General features: G+C 49.6%; 2 protein-coding genes across 4 annotated transcripts in view; one reads left to right on the forward strand and one right to left on the reverse strand.

Moving 5' to 3' along the window:
- The window catches only part of hapln4 (hyaluronan and proteoglycan link protein 4), a 28,596-nt gene extending 18,075 nt beyond the window's left edge, over positions 1-10,521 (reverse strand). Inside the window, exon 1 of the mRNA XM_052037710.1 lies at positions 10,384-10,521. Within this exon, the coding sequence (XP_051893670.1) occupies positions 10,384-10,386 (3 nt within the window). The 5' untranslated portion in view covers positions 10,387-10,521. The remainder of the gene's footprint in view (positions 1-10,383) is intronic.
- Positions 1-22,687, forward strand: part of rfxank (regulatory factor X-associated ankyrin-containing protein) — an 830,559-nt gene that overhangs the window by 276,589 nt on the left and 531,283 nt on the right. The gene's annotated exons all lie outside the window — the stretch shown is intronic.

The following is a 22,687-nucleotide window of genomic DNA, read 5'->3' on the forward strand; positions in this document are numbered from 1 at the left end:
GAGTGGCAGTGGTCCTGTCTCTCCCACTGAGATGGGACCCTCAGCTCGGGAAGGAAGGAGGGGAAAAAAGGAGAGCAATAGTGATAGGGGATTTGATAGGGGGACAGATAGAAGGCTCTGTGGGAGAGATCGAGAATTCCGCATGGTCTGTTGCCTCCCTAGTGCCAGGGTCCACGATATCTTGGATCGAGTTCTCGATATTCTCAGGAGGCAGAGTGAGCAGCCAGATGTTGTGGTCCACTTAGGGACCAATGATGTGGATGAGGAGGAGGAGGAGGTCCTGCAAAGAGTTTAGAGAATTAGGTGCAAAGTTGAAGGACAGGACCTCCAAGGTTGCAATCTCAATTGCTACCAGTGCCATGAGCTAGAGGCTAGAAATAGGAGGATCATGCAGCTAAATACATGGCTAAGGAGATGGTGCAGGAGGGAGGGCTTCATGTTTCTAGACAATTGGGCTTCCTTCCAGGGAAGGTGGGACCTGTTCCGATGGGATGGTTTGCACCTGAACTGGAGGGGGACCAACATTCTTGTGGGTAGGTTTGCTAGTGGTGCTCCAGGGGGTTTAAACTAGATTTGCAGGGGGAGGGGAATGGGAGTGTTAGAGCAGATAGTGAGGTGGAGGAGGAAAATGGTCATGTGAGGACTGCAGGTATCAACAGGAATCAAAGGTTTATACATGATAGTAATGTTCTCAGGTGCATCTATTTCAATGCAAGAAGTATTGTAGGTAAAGCAGATGAGCTTGGGGCTTGGATTGGCACATGGGATTATGACATTATTGCTATTAGTGAGATTTGGATGCAGGAGGGGCAGGACTGGCAGCTTAATGTTCCAGGTTCTGTTTCAGACGTGATAGAGGGGGAGGAGTGGCGTTACTAGTCAAGAAAATATCACAGCTGTGCGTAGACAGGACAGCCTGGAGGGCTCGTCTACAGACTCCATATGGGTGGTGCTAAGGAACAGGGAAGGTGTGGCCACACTAATAGGGTTGTATTATAGACCGCCCAATAGTGAGAGAGAATTGGAGGAACAAATCTGTAGTGAGATAGCAGACTGATGTAAGAAACAAAGTTGTGATAGTAGGGGATTTTAACTTTCCACATATTGACTGGCCCTCCCACACTGTGAAAGGGCTGGATGGCTTGGAATTTGTCAAATGTGTTCAGGAAAGTTTTCTAAATCAATATATAGAGGTACCAACGAGAGAGAATGCAATACTTGATCTCCTATTAGGGAACCAGACAGGTCAGGTGACAGAAGTATGTGTAGGTGAGCATTTTGTGTCCAGTGACCATAATGTCATTAGTTTCAAGTTAATTATGGATAAGGACAGGTCTGGTCCCCGTGGAGGTTCTAAATTGGAGAAAGGCCAATTTTGTGGAAATGAAGAAGGATCTAGGAAGAGTGGATTGGGATGAGTTGTTTTCTGGCAAGGACGTGCTCAGTAAGTGGAAGGCCTTCAAAGGAGAAATTTTGAGTGCAGAGTTTGAATGTTCCTGCCAGGATTAAAGGCAAAATTAAAAAGCATAGGGAACCTTGGTTTTCAAGGGATATTGGTGATCTGGTTAAGAGAGAGGCCTATAGCAGGTATAGGCAACTAGGAACAAATGAGGTACTTGAAGAGTATAGAAAATACTAAAAAGGAAATCAGGAAGACAAAAAGACGACATGAGGTTGCTTTGGCAGATAATGTGAAGGTAAACCTGAAGGGTTTCTACAAGTATATGAAGAGTAAAAGGATAGTAAGGGACAAAATTCTTCCCCTAGAAGATCAGTGGATGTCTGTGTAGAGCCTCAGGAGATGGGGGAGATCTTAAATGATTTTTTTTGCATCAGTATTTATGCAGGAAGCTGGCATAGTGGATATGGAAGGAAGGGAAACAAGCAGTAGTGTTATGGAACATAGAAATTAAAGAGGAGGAGGTGCTTGCTGCCTTACAGTGAATAAAGGTAGATAAATCCCCCAGGCCTGATAAGATATTTGCTCAGACATTGAGGGAGACTAGTGTAGAAATTGCAGGGGCCCTGGCAGATATATTTAAAATGTCCTTAGCCATGGGTGTGATGCCAGAGGACTGGAGGGTAGCTCGTATTGTTCTGTTACTTAAAAAGGCTCTAAAAGTAAACCAGGTAATTACAGGCCAGTGAGCCGGACATCAGTAGTAGGTAAATTATTGGAAGGTGTTCTGAGAGATTGGATATACAAGTATTTGGACAGCCAAGGGCTGATTAGGGATAGTCAGCATGGCTTTGTGTGTGGTAGATCGTGTTTAACGAATCTTGTAGAGTTTTTTTGAGGAGGTTACCAAGAAAGTAGATGAAGGAAAGGCTGTGGATGTTGTCTACATGGACTTTAGTAAGGCCTTTGACAAGGTCCCACATGGGAGATTAGTTCAGAAGGCTCAGACACTAGGTATCCATGGAGAGGTTGTAAACTGGATTTGAAATTCTGTGTGGGAGAAGACAGGGAGTGGTTGTGGATGATTGTTTCTCAGACTGGAGGCCTGTGACTAGTGGTGTGCCTCAGGGATTTGTGCTGGGGCCATTGTTGTTTGTTGTCTATATCAATGATCTAGATGATAATGTAGTAAATTGGATTAGCAAGTTTGCTGATGACAGTAAGATTGGAGGCGTTGTGGACAGCGAGGAAGGCTTTCAAAGCTTGCAGAGGGATCTGAACCAACTGGAAAAATGGGCCAGAAAATGGCAGATGGAATTTAATGCAGACAAGTGTGAGGTGTTGCATTTTGGAAGGACAAATCAAGGGAGGACATACACAGTAAATGGTAGGGCTCTGAGGAGTGCGGAGGAACAAAGGGATCTGGGAGTTCAGATATATAATTCCCTGAAAGTGGCGTCGCAGGTAGATAGGGTTGTAAGAAAGGCTTTTGGCATCCTGGCATTCCTGTACTCAGTACAGGAGTTGGGATGTTATGGTGAGGTTGTATAAGACATTGGTGAGGCCAAATTTGGAATATTGTGTGCAGTTCTGGTCACCTAACTAGGAAGGATATCAGTAAGATTGAAAGAGTGCCGAGGAGCTTTACTAGAATGTTGCCGGGTCTTCAGGAGTTGAGTTACAGGGAAAGATTGAACAGGTTAGGACTTTATTCCTTTGAGCACAGAAGAATGAGGGGAGATTGATAGAGGTTTACAAAATTGAGGGGTATAGACAGTTAATGTGAATAGGCTCTTTCCACCTAGATTAGGAGAGAAGTACAAGAGGACATGGCTTTAGGGTGAAAGAGGAAAGGTTTAGGGTGAACATTCGGGAACTACTTCACTCAGTGGTGGAAGTATGGAATGGGCTGCCATCTGATGTAGTAATGCAGGCTCACTCTTGAGTTTTTCAGAATAAATTGGATAGATACATGGACGGGAGAGGTCTGAAGGGTTATGGACTGGGTGCAGGTAAATGAGACTAGCAGAATAACATTTTGGCACAGACTAGAAGTGCTGAATGGCCTGTTTTTCTGTGCTGTAGTGTTCTATAGTCACTCACCAAAGGGAGGGTGGAGTTGGTGTGAACCCAGGCACAGGATGGACAATACATTCAGCTCATGGAGAATAAGGAGGTGAGAGAAGCTACAGGGAGGGAGCTACACCTTGGCTGCAGGAGGCAGGAAGCTGGGTGACTGTCAGGAGAGGGAAGGGGAATAGGCAGGTAGCGCAGGGCACCCCTGTGGCTGGTCCCCTCAATAACAAGTATACTGCTTTGGATACTGTTGGGGAACCTACTGGGGAAAGCTGCAGCGGTCAGGCTGCTGGTGCTGAGTGTGGCTCGGAAGGGAAGAGGAGTGGTAGTGATAGGGGACTCTAGTTAAGAGAGCATACTAGAGATTCTATGGATGTGAAAGATTCCTGGATGGTATGTTGCCTTCTAGGTGCCAGGGTCAGGGATGTCTCAGATCGAGCCCTCAGCATTCTAAAGGGGGAGGGTGAGTAGCCAGAAGTTGTGGTACACATTCCTACCAATGACATAGGTAGGAAAAGAGATGAGGTCCTGAAAAGTGAATATGGGGAACTAGGTAGGAAGCTAAAAAGCAGGTCCTCAGGTGCAGTAATCTCTGGATTGCTGCCTGTGCCATGTGCCAGTGAGGGTAAGAATAGGTTGATTTGGCAGATGAATGTGTGGGCTGAGGAGTTGGGCAGGGTTTTCAGATTTGTAGATCATTGGGATCTCTTCTGGGGAAGGTATAACCTGTACAAAAAGTATGGCTTACACCTGAACTGGAGGGGGACCAATATTCTTGTGGGCAGGTTTGCTGGAGCTGTTGGGGGGGGTTTAAACTAGTTTGGCAGGGGGATGGGAACCTGAGTGACAGGTCAGAGGTTGGTGCATTTAGTGTACAAGTAGATGCAGAGTGTAGACAGATGGTGAGGAAGGAGAGGCAGTTAAAAGGGCAAAATTGCAGTCAGTTGGATGGGCTGAAGTGTCTAATGCAAGAAGTATCAGGAACAAGGGTGATGAACTTAGATCATGGGCAAGTATATGGAACTATGATGTGGTGGCCATTACAGGGGCTTGGCTATCACAAGGGCAGGAATGGCTGCTGGATGTTCTGGGGTTTAGATGTTTCAAAAAGGACAGGGAGGTAAGAGGTGGGGGAGTGGCATTGCTAATGAAGGATAATATCACAGCTGTAGAAAAGGGAGATGTCCTGGAGCGATCATCTACTGAGTCAGTGGGTGGAAGTCAGAAACAAAGGAGCTAACTCTATTGGGTGTATTCTACAGATTCCACCCCCCCCCCCCCCCAATAGCAACAGAGACAGGACCAGATCGGGGAAGCAGATTTTGGAAAGGTGCAGAAGTACAAGGTTGTCATGGGTGATTTCAGCGTCCCTAATATTGATTGGTAGCTCCTCATTGCAAAAGGTTTGGATGGGGCAGAATTCATTAGGTGTCCAGCTAGGATTCCTGACACAATATGTAGACAGGCTGACTAGAAAGGCCATTCTGGATCTGGTACTAGGCAATGAACCTGGTCATGTGTCAGATCTCTCAGTGGGTGAGCATTTTGGAGACAGTGACCACAACTCCCTGACCTTTACCCCACCCTAGGAGCAGATGGTATGGGAAAGTATTTAATTGGGGGAGGGGGAATTATGATGCTATTGGGCAAGAACTTGGGATTGTAAATTGGGAGCAGATGTACTTGGGGGAAATGCACAATGGAAATGTGGAGGTTGTTTAGAGATCACTTATGGGGGTTCTGGATAGCTTCCTCCCATTGAAGCAGAAAAAGGATGGTAGGGTGAAGGAACCATGTTTGACAAGAGATTGAATATCTAGTGAAGAGAAGAAGCTTGCTTAAGGTTCAGGAAGCAAGGATCAGACAGGGCTCTAGAGACCTAAAAGGTAGCCTGGAAGGAGCTTGGGAATTGACTTTGGAGAGCTAGAAGGGGACATGAGAGAGCCTTGGTGAGTAGGATTAAGGAAAACCCAAGGTGTTCTACTTGTATTTGAAGAACAGAAGGATGACTAGAGTGAAGGTAGGACCAATTAAGGATAGAGGAGGAAATGTGCCTGGAATCAGAAGAGGTAGGGGAGGTCCTTAATGAATGCTTTGCTTCAGTATTCACCAGTGAGAGACCTTGACACTTGTGAGGACAGCATAAAACAAGCTAAGCTAGAACATCTCAATGTTAAGAAGGAGGATGTATTGGAACTTTTGAAAAACATTAAGGATAGATAAGTCCCTGGGGCTGGATGGGATATATCCCAGGATACTTCAGGAAGATGGCAAGAGATTTCTGAGCCCTTGGCAATGATCTTTGTGTCCTCTGGCCACAGAAGTAATACCAGATGATTGGAGGTGGCAAATCTTATTCCTTTCAAGAAAGGGAGTAGGGATAACCCTGGGAATTAAAGAACAGTGAGTCTTACTTCAGTGGTAGGCGAATTATAGGTAATGATTCTTAAGGACAGGATTTGTGAACATTTGGAGAAGCAGTCTGATTAGGGATAGTCAGCATGGCCTTGTGTGGAGCAGGTCATGCCTCACGAGTCTGATTGAATTCTAAGGATGTGGCAAATACAAAATCATTGAGGGTAGAGCAGTGGATGTGGTGTACATGGACTTTAGTAAGGCATTTGATAAGGTTCCCCATGATAGGCTCATTCAGAAGGTCAGGAGACATGAGATCCAGGGAAACTTGGCTATGTGGATTCAGAATTGTCTCACGTGTGGAAGGCAGTGTGTGGTTTTAAATGGAGTGTATTCTGCCTGGAGGTCAGTGACCAGTGGTGGTCCACAGGATCTGTTCTGGAACCCCTGATCTTTGTTTTTTTTAATAAATGACTTGGATAAAGAAGGGTGAGTAGTAAGCTTGCAGATGACAGGAAGGTTGGTGCTGTTATGGAATGTGTAGAAGGTTGTCAAGGGTTACAACAGGACATTGCTAGGATGCAGAGTTGGGTTAGAAGTGCAGATGGAGTTCAACCCAGAAAAGTGTGAAGTGATTCACTTTGGAAGGTTAAATTTGAAAGCAGAATACAGGGTTAATTGCAGGATCCTTAGCAGTGTGGAGGAACAGTAGGATCTTGGGTCCAAGCATAGATCCCTCAAAGTTGCCTCGCAAGTTGGTAGGTTGTTAGGAAGGCGTATGGTGGTTGGCCTTCATGAGTCAGGGGATTGAGTTCAAGAGCCACGAGGTCATGTTGCAGCTCTAAAACCCTGGTTAGACCACACTTGGAGTATTGTCTTCATTTCTGGTCACCTCACTATAGGAAGAATGTGGAAGCTTTAGAGGGTACAGAGAAGATTTACCAGGATGCTGCCTGATTGGAGAGCAAGTATCATGAGGATAGGTTGAGTGAGCTAGGGCTTTTCTCTGTGGAGAGGAGGAGGATGAGAAGTGACTTGATAGAGATGTACAAGATGATGAGAGGAATAGTGGTGGACTGTCAGACTTTTTCCCAGAGTGGAAATGGCTAACACAAGGGGACATAATTTTAAGGTGATTGGAGGAAAGTACAGGGGGGATGTCAGAGGTAAGTTTTAGTGATGGGTGTGGAAGGTGCTGCCAGGGGTGTTGGTAGAGGCAGATACACTAGGGACATTGATGGAAAAATGGAGGGCTATGTGGGAGGGAAAGGTTGGATTGATCTAAGAGTAGGTTGAAAGGTCGGCACAACATGGTGATCTGAAGGGCCTGTACTGTGCTGTCACATGTTCTGATACTTGAGGCAGCTTGATTGCCGCAAGTGCAGTTTATGGATACTGGGGGGCTGGGGAATGCCAGGGGTGTTTCTGATTGGCAGAATGCTTGGCTTAGAAATAACCTGACCAATCAGAGTAAGTCAGGCTCCCTGGTGTTGGGACTGAGTTGCCCTCACCCATTTAGTTCAGCATTCAGTGGGATGTCAGTTCCCCTTTGACTCCAGTCTGTCCTCACTGATGGACGGAAACCACCATCCCTCCCCCCCCGTATGGGAGAGTGTCGCAAGGAGACTATCCCTTCAGAACCACGGTCTTAGAACCATCCCCCCCTCCCCCAAATTATCCCTCTCCAGCCCCCGTCCAATCTCGCACTGATCTGCTACCACCCATCCCGGACAGCGACCAGCACTGGTCTGCGTAAAGTGCTTTTCTCACCCCCCTGTACACCAGCACCACCCGCCCCCCCCCCCCCCCCCCCCCCCCCCCCCCCCCCCCCCCCCCCCCACCCCCCCCCCCCCCCCCCCCCCCCCCCGCAATTTAAATCAGTGTCCCTGGTCCTTGTAGCTGCACCTTCCCTACCCCAAGGGAACGGCACCTTGGATCCACTGATCCCGTCTGACCCTGGAGCTGGCTCCCCTCCGCTGGGACCTCCACATCCCCCCCTCGCCCCCCCCCCCCCCCCAAAGGCCGGCCGGTGCCCACGACGAGCCGGTCCTGCAGCTGTTCCCCGGACTGTCCGCACACCTTCAACACCCGGTCGTTTCCTTGGTGAACCCTGGGATCCCCACCTGCTCTATCACCACCCCCCCCCCACCCCCGGGTGCCCTGAACCCAATCACTGAAACTCAGCGACACGGAATCCGGAGCAAAACCCAAACTTACTGGAGGAACTCGGCGGGTCGGGCAGCGTCTGTGGGGGCTGAGGGAAGGGCAATGTTTCGGGTCGAGACCTTCATCTCGACTGTCCACTTCTCTCCACAGATGCTGACTGACCCGCTGACCCTCCAGCTGGCGAGTTCCTGCTGCAGCGAACACGCCGGGAAAACACCGCAACTTCCCCGAGCTGGGAGCGGGAGTGCTGTTCCGGGAGGGTTCGGGTCCGAGGGAGGGGCCGGCGGAGGGAACACGCCACAGACCGGCAGACTTCCTCCTCTCTTCACCACCTCCCACCCCCCACCCCCCCCCCCGCCCGGAACTGCAAACACTGCGGCAAAGCGCACAGAGCTGGCGGCTGACAGAAGCTGCGGCAACACTACTGGAGATACGCTCCCTCCAACCGCGCGGCGCTCCCTCGGCACCACCTCCCGCCACACGGCACCGCTCGGCGCTCCCTCGGTACCAGTCCTCCCACCGCGCGGCGCTCACTCAGCAGCACCCCCCTCCCCCCTCGCGGTGAAACCTCTGGAGGGAGCGGGACCTTGGGGATGAGGGAGCTGCCCCCAGTCTCGGGGAGTTTCCTCCCGTCTCGCTGACCTGCTGGGGCACGGGACCCCACAGCTCCCCTCGCTCTTCCTCGGCGTCCCGCAGAGACTGAGCTCCCCCCCCCCCCCCGGCTGCGCTCTCCCCGCCGGAGGGACCTGCCCCCCGCACCCAAGAGAGGGATGTCCTGTGGAGCGGGGCTGGGCAGTTGCGCCTGTTCCCGGGTGTTCAGGAGAGTGAAGGGTGACCTTATACAAACACAGAAGATGTGAAGAGGGCTGACGGGGGGGATGGGGGATGTTTCCACTGGTGGGGGGTCTCCAACAGGGGACATAACTACCAGATGGGGGCCGGTCCTTCACCTCCGACAGTCGGCGGAGATCTCTGGAATTCTCTGCCCGGCGGGAGTTGGAAGCGAATCGCTGGAAGTCTTTGAAGTGGAGAAAGGCGAGGATTTGGAAGGGTGGAGTCGTGGACAGTGAGGGAGTCGTCAGCAGATTCAGACCGGGAGGGAATGTGGGCAGATGGCGTTTAATCCGGACAGTGGAGGTGCTGCATGGCAGAAGGGATCTCGGGTGCAAGTCCAGCGCTCCCTGAGAGTGGCCGCACGTAGGTGGGGAGGTAAAGACGGCGCACTTCATTGGGAAGGAATGTGGCAGCTACAGTATATAAAACTTTGGTTAGGCCTCAGCTGGAGCACTGTGTGCAGTTCTGGTGGCCGCACTGTAGGAAGGGTGTGGGGTCTTCGGAGAGGCTGCAGGAAAGATTCACAGGAGTGTTGCCTAGATTAGAAAGTACTAGCCATGAGGAGAGGTTGAACACAGAACAGCAGAGGAACGGGCCCTTCGGCCCACAACGTCTGGCCTGAGCATGATCCAACCCCCCCCCCCCCATTTCCTGCATATTCAGGTGTTTGTCTGAAAGCATCGTAAACCCCTCCATTGTATTTGCCCCCACACCTGGCAGCGCGTTCCAGGTGCCCACCGCTCTGTGTTGGGAAAGGGGCAGGGGAACAAACGCCCCGCGGATCTCCTTAAAACGCTTCTCTTCCCCCCCCCCCCCCCTTCGATGCAAGTCCTCTGGGATTTGACATCCCTGCCCTGGGGAAACGGACTCCGACCGCCCACCCTGTCTGTGCCCCATCGTTTTATGAACTTCTATCGTTTATAGAATATAAAAACACAAGCCCCTGACACTCGGTTGAGCTCGGAAAAACCTGGGCTATTTTCTCTGGACGTGGGGCCGAGAGCCAGTCTCCCAGAGGACGTGGCTGTCGGGTGAGGGGGGGGGGGGGTTGGGGTTCTTGCACAGAGGGTGACTAGCCACTGCCGGGGAGGTGGTGGGTGTCACCACAGCGACGTTTGAGGTATTTAGACAGGCGGGGGACCAGATTTGGACCATGTGGAAAAGTCTGCGCTTGAGACCCCAGCCGTCCAGTTCCCGATTCCACCATCTGCAAGCAGATGGGATTAGTTCATCATGGTCAGCACAGACGTGGTGGGCCGAAGGGCCTATTCCTGTGCTGTACGATTCTGCCGGGGGAACCGAGGGGTGATTGGGAGCTGGAGATGAGGCCTGGGGTGGATCATCCAGGTAGCACAGGCTTGAGGGGCCGAGTGGCCTCCCCCCGACCCTGCCTGTGGGAACGGGACCCACCCCGCGGGACTCCTCTCCCCGGGACCGACAGCAGCTGACAGTCCCGCCCGGGGTGCGGACGCTGCCCCGGGTCGGGGGTGATTCCCCGCCCGCTCTCCCCAAGGTCACTGCGGCACCGCTGGTGCCCCAGTCCCGGGACTCACCATCGCCGCGCCGGCGCCGCTCAGCAGCGGGAGGATGGATTGAGGCAACCGATCCGCTCCTGGTTCCGCTCCCGGCTCCGGTCCTGGATCCGCTGCGGTGCGGACCTCCGCTCGGTGTCAGCAAACTGAGCGCGGCTGCGGACTGCGTGCGGGAGGGGTGCGGAGTCTGCAGTCGGGGGGACGGGGACGGGCGGGGCTCCCGGAGCATCCACAGGGGAGGGAGCAGTGAGGGGTTCGTGCGGAACCACAGGAACCCCCGAGGCCGTTCGGCCCATCGTGCCTGTGCCTTTTGGGAAAGAAATCCCCAGTGTAACCCCCTCTCTCCACCGCAGACACACCCCGGCCCACCGCACCCCCCATCCCCTCCCTCGCACCCCCCAGCGGTCTCTGCTCTCCCACCAACGGGCAGTGAGCTCCAGCCCCCCCCCCCCCACCCCTCCTCTCTGATCCTGGCCCCAATGACCCCAGCTCTCTGCCCCTGGTCTGTGTTCCTCTCCGGGGGTGGGGGCAGGTTGCGATGGGGGAGCGACCGGGAGGGCAGGTTGCGATGGTGGGGGGGGGGGGGCCGGGAGGGGGGCAGAGATAAGGTGGGGTTGGGGTTCTGCAACTGGGGTTTGAGGGTGGGTGTGAGGACACTCGCCTCCTGAGGTGAAGCTGCAGCGATTATGATGGAAGTGGAGGGTCTGCAGGTGACGGATCAAGTTTGTGCACAAAGTACAGAACGTTTGATCGGGGTGGGAGTTCCCTGAGGGGTTACAGGGCACGCTGTCCTGTGTCAGGGGTGGGAGTTCCCTGAGGGGTTACAGGGCAAGCTGTCCTGTGTCAGGGGTGGGAGTTCAGGGAGGGGTTACAGTGCACGCTGTCCTGTGTCAGGGGCTGGAGTTTGGGGACGTTTCGTTACTTGGTGGGGCTTCACCGGGAGCACTGGGCAGGTCTGGAGCCCTCACCTAGGAAAGGATAGAGTGGTATTGGAGGGTCCACAGGGAGACTCATCAGGATAAACTTGGGGGATGGGGGAATGTCCAATCAAGGGTTGCTGGGGGGGTTGGGGGGTGAATCTGTCCTGGGTACGGAGCCCTACTGGTAATGGTGTTCCTGGCACCATCTCTCAGGCAGAGAAGGGAACAGACCAAGTGCCAGGAAATGAGATTAGTGTTGGTGGTTAATTAATGGGTGGGCCAAATGGTGGGCCAAATGGCCTGTTTGCAATCGGGTGGGTCATTATTGCTGCCCTTGGCCCTGACACCCAGGGGTTATAAGTGAATAAGGAACACTTGGACACACTTGTCTTCTTCCAGCACAAAGAACCAAAACAGGAGCAGGAGGAGGCCACTCGGTCCCTCAGTCCTGTCCTAACATTCAATGGCTGATTTGCCCCAGGCCTCAACTCCTCTTCTGTGCCAGTTCCCCATCTCCCTCAATCCCCTGATCATTCAAACATTTACCTCCCTCTTTCAATACCCCCAGTGATCCAGTCTCCTTGCTTTTGACATATGTATAGAATGCCCTGGGATTCTCTTTAATCCTACTTGCCAAGAATTTTTCATGGCCCCTCCTGGCTTTCCTAATTCCCTTCTTGAGTTCCTTTCTGGCTTCTTTATAATTCTCAAGTGCTGTGTTTGATCCTAGCTTCCTGAGCTTTACACACTTTTCCTTTTTCTTCTTGACTAAATTCACCACCTCTCTCACCATCCAAGGTTCCCTCACCCTGCCACCCTTGTCCTTCCTCCTTACTGGAACATCCCTGTCCTGTGCTCTGTGCAGTTGGTCTTTATACACCCTCCACATGTCAGATGTGGACTTGCCCAAAAACAGCTGTTCCCAATTAACTCTCCCTAGTTCCTGCCGAGTGCTCCCGTAATTTGCCCAGCTCCAATTTAATACCCTCCTGCAAGGTCCATACTTATCCTTATCTGTAGCTATCTTAACTTAAGGAGATGTGGTCACTGTTCCCTAACTGTTCTCCCACTGAAAGGTCAGTCACCTGGCCAAGCCTGTTACCCAACACCCGGTCCAGTACACCCCCTCCTCTCATTGGACTATCTTCATATTGATTTAAGAAATCCTTCTGGATGCACCTAACAAATTCTGCCCCGTCTAAACCTCTTACACTAAGGAGGTCCCAGTTTATATTAGGGAAGTTGAAGTCCTCCACAACCACAACCCTATTAGTTTTACACCTTTCCCTAATCTGCCTGCATATCTGTTCCTCAATGTCCTGGTGGCTGTTGGGGGGGGGTCTGTGGTATAATCCCATCAGAGTGAATGCACCTTCCTTATTTTTGAGTTCTACCCATATCGATTCAGTGGAAAAGCCCTCCATTATGTCCTCTCTGAGTGCAGCTGATTAGTAGTGTCCCTAATTGGTAGTGCAACTCTTTCTTTCCCCCCCCCCCCCCACCTGCCCCCTCCCCAATTTACGTCCCTCTCTATCCTTTCTAAAACATCAAAACCCTGGAACATCCTGTCCCTCTCTCAACCAAGTCTCTGCTGTGGCCACATCATAGTTCCATGTATTGATCCATGCTCTAAGTTCATCACCCTTACCCATAATACTCCCAGCATTCAAACACACACACACTTCAACCTGCCCATCCCAAGGTGTCTATTACTTTGCTCCTGCCTGTGTTTACTGGCCCTGACATCTCCCTTCCTCTCAATCCCTCCACTTTCCGACTTGTGCTCTGGTTCCCATCCCCCTGCTGAACTAGTTTAAACCCTCCCGAGTAGCACTAGTGAACCTCGCAGCCAGGATATTGGTTACCCTCCAGTTGAGGTGCAAACTATCCTTGTACAGATCACCCCTGCTGCAGAAGAGGTTCCAATGATCCAAGACCCTGAAACCCTGTCCCCTGCACCAATTCCTCAGCAACTCATTCATCTGTTCTATCATCCTATTCCTGCCCTGACTAGCATGTGGCACCAGGAGTAATCCAAAGGTTACTACCTCAGAGGTCCTGCTCTTCAGCCTCTCTCCTAACTCCCGTTCTCATCGTCCCAAATGTACTCTCACATTTACTTTGTTGGTTACTGAATGTTGCAGGATGTTTGTTGATGTTGGACAGCCCAGTGACACTGCAGGCAGTCACTGCCTCACAGCTACAGAGACCCAGGTTCAACCCTGACCTCCAGCACTGTCTGTGTGGAGTTTGCACGATCTGTCTGTAACAACATGTTTCCTCCGGGTGCTCCAGTTTCCTCTCACATCCCAAAGGTGTGCAGGTTGGTGGGTTAATTGGCTACCATAAAATACCCCAAGTGTGGGTGGGTGGGTGGCAGGGAGATCGGGGTGGAATTTACAGAAACATGAAAGAGAATAGGTTACAGGAAATATGAATAAGATTGATGGGATTTCTGATAGCCAGCAAAGACCTGATGGGCTGAAGGGCCTCCTGTGGTGTAAGAAAATATGGGAAATTTGTGACGCACACTAGTATGTGAACGTGTACGTTTGTATGCATGGACGTGAATGTGTTCATGTTTGTGTATGTGTTAGCGTGTGTGAGTCTATGCAAGTGTCTGTTCATGTGAATGTTTATTGTAGGTTTTTAAGTGTGTGTGTGAATGTGTCTGTGACCACAAGCGTGTCGATAAAGGAGCCAATCCAACTGCCTCTCCCTGTCCCCACACCTGCCCACCTCCGGCTCTGTTGCTGTATCTCCGCCTGAGGCGGCTCACTACCACCACCCAGTGGTTGAATGGTTTAATGGCGTCCCCACAAGGCAGGCCTGGAAACGCCTGTTGCAGTATTCACCCCAGCTCGGGACGTTGAGGCACTCGGCAAACCAAGCAATTTGCACAGTTCCGTCCCTGTTGTGGATGGGAAGTGAATTTGCACACAGCAGTGATAACAACCATATTATCAACTCTTTACTGATGAAGGCTGAGAAGTCTGTATTGGCCAGGAGACAGAAACGGCATGGAAACAGGCCATTTGGCCCACCATGTCAATGCTGACCACTGGGCACCCATCCACACTAATCCCATCTTCAGCATTTGACCTGTACCCTTCTATACCTGGGTGATTCCAGTGCTCATCTAGACACTTCTGAAGCACTGTCAGTGACTCTGCCTCCACCACTCTCCCCGCAGTGTGTTCCAGGTACTCACCGCTCTCTAGGTGAAGGTCCCCGTCAGATCCCCTCTAAATCTCTTCCCCCTTGCCCCCTGTTTGTGTCCTCTAGTTTTATCTACCTCTGATATGGAGAAATAGATTCCTGTGCTCTATCTATACCCCACAAAACTTTACGTACCACAATCATGTCACCTGTTAACTCCTCTGCTCCAGGGAGAACAGACCCAGTCTCTGCTCATAACTGAAACACCCCATCCCAGGGAACATCCTGGTGAATCTCCTCTGCACCCTCTCCAGCACAATCACACGCTCCCTAGCTTAGTTTGGTGACCAGAACTGCAGGCAGTGCTCCTGCTGAGGTCTGACCAACGCCGTATAAAGTTGGAGCATCACCTCCCTGCCTTTCTATTCAATGCCCCAACAAATGAAGGCCAGTATCACATGCCTTCTTAACCACATTATCTACCTGTGTTGGCACATTCAAGTATCTTAAGTTGCACACGAAGGCCCCTCTGTCAGAGGATAGCAGAGTCTAAAATTAGAGGGCACAGGTTTAAGGTGAGAGAGGAAAGACTTGAAGGAGACGAGGAGCAACTTTTCCCACACAGGGTGGTAGGTATATGGAGCGAGCTGCCAGAAGAAATGGTAGAGGCAGGAATAATTATGGCATTTAAAACAGTTGGACAGGTACATGGATAGGAAAGGTTTAGAGGAATATGGGCCAAACACAGACAAATGGGACTGGCTCAGTTAGGCAACTTGGTTGGCACAGATGAGTTGGGCCAAAGGACCTCTCTGCTGTATGACTCTGACTCTATGTTCCATGCACGTCCCTTATAAATTGATGAGCCTTCCATGAGCAGTGGTGTAAGGCAGTTGTTAACAAGAACAGAAGAAAATAGGGGTAGGTGTAGGCCATTCAGCCCCTCAGGCCTGGCTCACCATTCTGTATGATCATGGCTGGTCTATGCTGCCCTCTGTGCCCATTCCCCATAAGCCTCGATTCCTCGATCTTTCCAACATTTATCTACCCCCGCCTTGAATATATCCAATGATCTGGGCTTCACCACCCTTGGGGGCAGAGAATCCCAGAGATTCACCATTCTTTGACAGAAGACATTTCTACACATCTCAGCTTTAAATGACTGGCCCCTCGAGTATCAGTCAGCAGTTGGAGGTAGTGCTGGATTAACAATTTCTTGAGGAGGTAACCAAGAGGGTTGAGGAATGGGCCATGATTAACCAGTTTACCGATGGTACCAGAAATGACTGATGGGGTGGTAAAGAGTTCCAAGTAGCAGGCAGATACCAATGATCAGTGGGTAATGTGGCAAATGGCATGAGATTGGGAGGTGTGTCATAGAACAAGACCGCAGGGAAACCCTGTCCACACTGACCGTCAGCCACCCATTTACACTGATCTGACATTAATTCCATTTTTTATTCTCTCTACATTCTCAGCTTCCCACCCCCAGATTCCACCACTCACCAACACTAGGGGCAATTTATAGTGGCTAATTAACCCACAAACCCACGTGTCTTTGGGACATGGGAGGAAGCTGGAGCACACAGGGCTTTATTCATAGAGTTGTACAACACAGCTATGGCCCTTCGTCCCACCTCATCCATGCTAGCCATAATGCCTGTGTATGTGACATTTGCCAGCATTTTCCCATATCCCTCCGTGCCTTTCCTATCCCAGTAACTGTCCAAATGCCTTTTACGAGGATGTTGCCAGGGCTGAAAATTGTAGGTTTATCCTTTCAGTGAGTGTTGATCATCGTTGGGAAGGTTCTGTGACCAGATGTGTCCAATGATCCTCTGTGTTGTTGTTTCATGTGCAGATAACATCTGGCTCCAATCATGGAGCAGCTTGAATGGACTGAGACAGGGCTTGGCCGTCAAAACATGAAATAATGGAACCTCTCTGTAACAACTTCAGAAGAAGCAAACAGTGAATCATCTCTTGTGAGGCTTGGCAGCACTAACATCTGGAGCAGAGGCTTGGGCAGAATAATGACCGCAGCCCAAGGAGAAAGGTTGGACTGGACAGTTGGGGAAGAGGAGGATTTAATGTGTGATCTGGTACACCAATAATGTGAGTGGGTCTCCAACAAAGTCGTCTGGAACCACAGTTATAATGTGAGCCAGAGTTGGGGGAAAAAAAAATTTGTTGGCGCTGGACATGGGAACAGACGTCCTAACTGTTGCTCACTGATAAGCATCAGTAGATTGGGAAAATTCTCAGAGTGCCAGTGGCATTGTGCCAGTGGCGTCAAGCCAGTTTTGTAGACTGGGTTGGGGAGCCATCAATGTGCAAGGGCTTCTGTCCATAACCTGTTCCCATGCAGGGTCATCAACATTAGCAGGTGTGAGGGGTTCAATTCTGGCCCTTTTTATATTCAACATTTTATTGGTGCCAACATTTACACTGGGCAAGGAAACAGAAAATGCTGGAAATCCTCAGCAGGTCAGGGATCATCTATTGGAGAGAAAAACAATGATACAGAACTGGGAAAAGGGAGAAATCAGTCGTATAAAGTTGCAGAGAAGACAAGGATGAAGAGAACGTGGGAGGTGGAGAGGCAAGACAACGGCACATGATGGTGGTGCAGATTGGGAGAGGGAGTGATCTGTCTGAGGGAGGTGTGGATAGAAGGAGTACGGAGGAGGGGGTCATTCTCTCATAGAGCGATACAGCACGGATACAGGCCCTTTGGCCCAACCAGTCCATGCTGACCACGGTGTCCACCCAGCTAGTGCCAATTTCCTGCGTTCGGCCCATATCCCTCCTGGCCCTGGCCCTGCCCCTCCATGTACCTATCCAAGTGCTCCTTAAATGACACTGTTGTACCTGCCTCACCCACTTCCTCTGGCAGCTCGTTCCATATACTCACCACCCTCTGCGTGGAAAAAGTTGCCCCTCAGGTTCCTTTTAAATCTTTCCCCTCTCACCCTAAACCTATGCCCTTTAGTTGTGGACTCCCCTACCATGGGGGAAAGACTGTTCCCGTCCACCTTATCCAATCCCCTCATAATTTTAAACATGAGGAAGTGCTGGGTATAAAACGCTGCTGGAAGCTAAGATAAGAGGGAGTGCTGCAAGTCCCCAACAGATCAGGCAACATCTGTGGAGAGAGAAAGACCACAGGTTGATGACCAGAAAAGCCAATTCTATACAAAGGTGGCGGCTTATTATCTGAAATTGTAGACTTCAGCAACAAGGTCCCAAGGGCTGTGAAGTTCAGTGCATTGTTGGAACATGAGGTGTTGGCCCTAGAGCTTATCTTGGCTTCATTGGACCAGAGAACTGAAGGAAGGTCACCATCCCATAGATGTTTATCTATACTACTCATAGAAAGGGTCTTCTTCCCAGGGTAGGGAAGTCTAGAACGAAAGGACACAGGTTTAAGGTGAGAGGGGAGAAATCTAAAGCAGATCTAAGGGGTAAGGATTTCACACAGACAGTGTGTGTGATCTGGAACGAGCAGCCAGAGGATGTGGTGGAGGCAGATACAATTACAATGATTAAAAAATGTTTGGACAGGTCCTTGGTTAGGAAAGGCGTAGAAGGATACGGACATACAATAACAGGTGGAAATGGGATTCGTGTAGAAGGCATCATGGTCGGCATGGACGAGATGGCTGTAGGGGCCGGTCTCTGCTGTACGAACCGATGAGTCTATATTCCGGGCGATGATTACAAGGAGGGAGGTCCTGTGTACCGGGGGTCAGGAGACACACAAAGACCACTCCAGGAAGAGCCAGGCAGGAGGTTCTCCTTCTGGTGTGGGAACCCCCAATCAATTCAGCAAGTTCATGTCCTCGGGGAGCTGCCTCCACTGGGAGCAGTTGTGAGGAGACATTTCAGTACCTGGATGGGGGATTCATTGGTTGGTGTATTAGTCACAGGGCAGTGTTGGTGTGAGGGATGATTGCATCATTGGACCTCCGAGCTAACTACTGCTGAACCGGGGGTGGGGGAGCGGGGGTCGGGGAGCGTGGGGGAGAGGCATTCAAATTGGCTGCTGAATTTCTAGCATTGCAACAGTGATAATTCTTCAGAGCTCCTCATTGGCTACAGTTTTGGGATATCCTGAGGTAGTAAAAGGAGCTACAGAAATGCAAGTCCATTTATAAATAAAACTTTCAACAATGTATTCCACATAAGAGTGAGGAGCAATCAGTTCTTATTTTAACATCTCTGATGGTTAGTGATTTCTCTTACACTTGCAGGGCAGAATTCTCCTACTTCCAGCACTGCACTCTCCACTGAGGTCTGGGACATCTGGATAGAATACGTTATAGAGTCATGGAGCTAAACGGTATGGCTACAGACCTTTTGGTCCTACGAGTCCTTGCTGACCATGGTGCCCACGTCCTCTTCACTCTATCAGAATAAAGTAATAAACCCAGCCTCAGAAAACTGACCTCCTGGCCAGTGACTTCCCACATCAGCTGTTTATTGTCACCCTGGACCAATGTAGGATCAGCTTCACAGAAGGGAGGCAGTTCATCCTCTACCTGTTGTGGCTGATCTGTAGCCAACCCCACTGGGACCCTCCTCATCCCTTCAGCAGGTGAAAGCTCCAATAAAAACAGAAAATACTGGACATACTCAGCAGACCAGGCAGCACCCGTGCAAAACTGATCAGTAATGTTTTGGGTCCGAGACCCTTTGTCAGACCCTTGATCAGTGAAAGCTCACTTGTCACAACTGGATTTTGATGACCTCCCAACACACAGGGAATGGCCCCTGGAGGCCAGTCTGGGGCCTCACATTCACCAGCCTCACTGATATTTGCGACCATTAGCACAGGCTGTGGTTGGAGACGGCTGTGTGTGAGGTCACTGTGCCACTTCCCACATCGACATAGTGACCATACCTTCAACATGTTCTTCATTGGGTGGGGAGCCCTTTGGGCTGTAGATAGGGCTTTAAACTAAGTATTGTGGGGGGGGGGGGAGGTTTCAACAGATTATCCATACTTTTCCAAAGTAAAAGGGAAGGAGAGTGCAGGAGAGGTGACTGAGATCTCCAGAATAAAAAATAAGACAAAGTTTAGAAAGGGATAAAAATTTAACTTTAGGCAATATGGAGACAAATTTGAGAAGGGTGGTGAATACAGGACTGAAGGTGTTATTTGAGTGCACACAGTATACAAAATAAGGTAGATGAGCTCTGGGACCTAAACATCCAAGGATACACATCCCTTTGAAAAGACAGGCAGGTGGGCAGAGGGGATGGTGTGGCTCTATTGGTTAAAAAAATGAAATCAAATCCTTAGCAAGAAGTGACATTGGATCAGAAGATGTAGAATCCTCATGGGTAGAGTTAAGAAACTGCAAGGGTAAAAAGGCCCTGATGTGAGTTAGATACAGGCCTCTGAATAGTAGCCAGGACGTAGGGTACAAATTACAACAGGAGATAGAAAAGGCATGTAAAAAGGGCAATGTTACAGTGGTCATGGGGAATTTCAATATGCAGGTAGACTGGGAAAATCAGGTTGGTACTGGATCCCAAGAGAAGGAATCTGTAGAATGCCTACGAGATGGCTATTTAGAGCAGCTTGTGGTCGAGTCCACTAGGGAAAAGGCAATTCTGGATTTGGTGTTGAGCAATGAACCAGATCTGATCAGGGAGTTTAAGGTAAAGGAACCCTTTGGAGGCAGTGATCATAATATGATAGAATTCACCCTGCAGTTTGAGAGGGAGAAGCTGACATTGGATGTATCAGGAATACAGGTAACTACAGAGGCATGAGAGAGGAGCTGTCTAAAGTTGATTGGAAGGGGACCCTAGTAGGGATGACGGTAGAGCAGCAACAGCAGGAGTTTCTGGGAGTAATTTGGAAGGTGCAGGACCATTTCATCACAAAGAAGAAGAAGCATTCTAAAGGGAGGATGAGGCAACCGTGGCTGACAAGGGAAGTCAAAGACAGCATAAAAGCAAAAGAGAGGGCAAACAATATTGCAAAAATTAGTGGGAAGCTCGAGGATTGGGAAGCTTTAAAAAAACAACAGAAGGCAACTGAAAAAGCAATAAGGGGAGAAAAGATGAAATATGAAGGTAAGAGGATACCAGAAGTTTTTTCAGATGAATAAACAATAAAAGGGAGGCAAGAGTGGACATTGGACCATTGGAAAATGTTGCTGGAGAGATAGTAATGGGGAACAAAGAAATGGCGGACAAACTGAATAAGTATTTTGCGTCAGTCTTCACTGTGGAAGACACCAGCAACATGCCAGAAATTCGAGAGTCAGGGGGCAGAAGTGCATGTAGTCACTGTTACTAAGGAGAAGGTATTTGGGAAACTGAAAGGTCTGAAGGTAGATAAATCACCTGGACTGGATGGATTACACCCCAGGGTTCTGAAAGAGGCAGCTGAAGAGATCGTGGAGGCATTAGTAGTGATCTTTCAAGAATCATCAGAGTCAGGAATAGTTCCAGATGACTGGAAAATCACAAATATCACTCTACTTTTTCAGAAGGAAGGGAGGCAGAAGATAGGAAGTTGTAGGCTGGTTAGCCTGAGTTCAGTGGTTGATCAGATTTTAGAGTCCATTATTAAGGATGAGGCTTTGGGGTTCCAGTAGTGGGAGAGTCTAGGACCAGAGGGCACAGCCTCAGAATAAAAGGATGTCCCTTCAGAACAGAGATGAGGAGGAATTTCTTTATCCAGAGGGTGGTGAATCTGTGGAATTCATTGCCACAGATGGCTGTGGAGGACAAGTCATTGGGTATATTTAAAGCAGAGGTTGATAAGTCCTTGATTAGTAAGGGAGTTCAAAGGTTATGGGGAAAAGGCAGGGGAATGGGGTTGAGAGGGAAAAATAAATCAGCCATGAATGGCAGAGCAGACTCAATGGGCCAAATGGCCTGATTCTGCTCCTATATCTTATGGCCTTGCATTGTGAAGTTGTGGTAAGATTTCAGGTTGCTTTTGTTTTTGCATTATGATGTTGGTTGTAAACTCTGGATTCCCTCCCTAATCCTCTCCATCTCCTGCTCCTCCTCTAACCTCCAGCTGAAACCCAGCCTATTGCCTGAACCTGTGTTATTTGTGTGCCTCAGTGGCCAAGTGTTTTCCTTTTCCCAGTTCTGATGAATGGTCATCAGCCTGAAATGTTAACTCTGTTTCTCTCTCCACAGATGCTGCCTGACCAGCTGAGTGTTTCCAGCATTTTCTGTTTTTATTTTAGATTTCTAACATCTGCACTTTTTAGATTTTCCATGTCAGACGTTTGACTCGGCTTGCTGTTGTGTTGAAGGCTCTGCTACCAGTCTACATTGTGGTCAGACTTGCTTTATTTTTCATTGCCTCTGTTAAACATTCAGCAGGCTTATTCCTTCATGGAGTTTGCTGCACATTTGTACCTGGACAGAACTGAGGGATGGTTGCAAAGGGATCCCAAGAGTTTTTCATCTGGCTGTGAGCACTCTGCCATGGTCTTCACTCAGAAGGGTGACAACTCACTCTGGCATCATCAGGCAGCATCTGCAGAGTGAGGAAACCTCTTTCCCATCAAACCAGGCTGGGTGGGAGACAAGCTCCCATGGTGAGGAAAGGCCCCTTATTAGCACACATCCCAACAAGCTTATCCCTTCCTTCTGACTTTGGATCAGGCTCACACATCATTCACAACCTCTCCAACATGCTGTTCAAGCAACTTTCTTTTGAACTCTGGGTCTGTTACCTGAAGGAATGTTCTCTTCCCTGCTGCTCCAGGATATCTCTGTATTTCCCCATCTCCCTGCACTGTGCAGAACATAAAACATGGAACAGAGCAACGCACAGCATCATGTTTTTGATGCAAAACATGCAATGGATCAACACACCACATCAGGTTAGAAACCGGCAGAACCTTGGCAGTTCCATGCATGGTGTAAGACTCATTCAGTTCTCCTCCTCTGGGAATGCTTTTGTTACTGGAATCAGGGAAATTCAGCTGAATTGAGGAGAGCCCACAGTACTGGTGTCAGTCCTACAGAAAGTCATCGGGCTTTGTTCCATCAAAGTGACCCTTTAACAACATACTAATCTCATGATGCCCACTTAACAAACTCACCGATCCTCAAACACCAATGTTACGTTTGTGGATGGTAATTCGCTTAGACATGTATTTTAAAATATTATAAAATTTAAAGTTTAAGTTAGAAATCTCTCGCATTTAAAAATAAAATTATGATCTTTCAACTGATTTCTCTTGATTCAAAAATGTTTGTGT

Source organism: Pristis pectinata, chromosome 24, assembly GCF_009764475.1.
Source record: "Pristis pectinata isolate sPriPec2 chromosome 24, sPriPec2.1.pri, whole genome shotgun sequence".
In the NCBI taxonomy this organism is placed as follows: Eukaryota; Metazoa; Chordata; class Chondrichthyes; order Rhinopristiformes; family Pristidae; genus Pristis; species Pristis pectinata.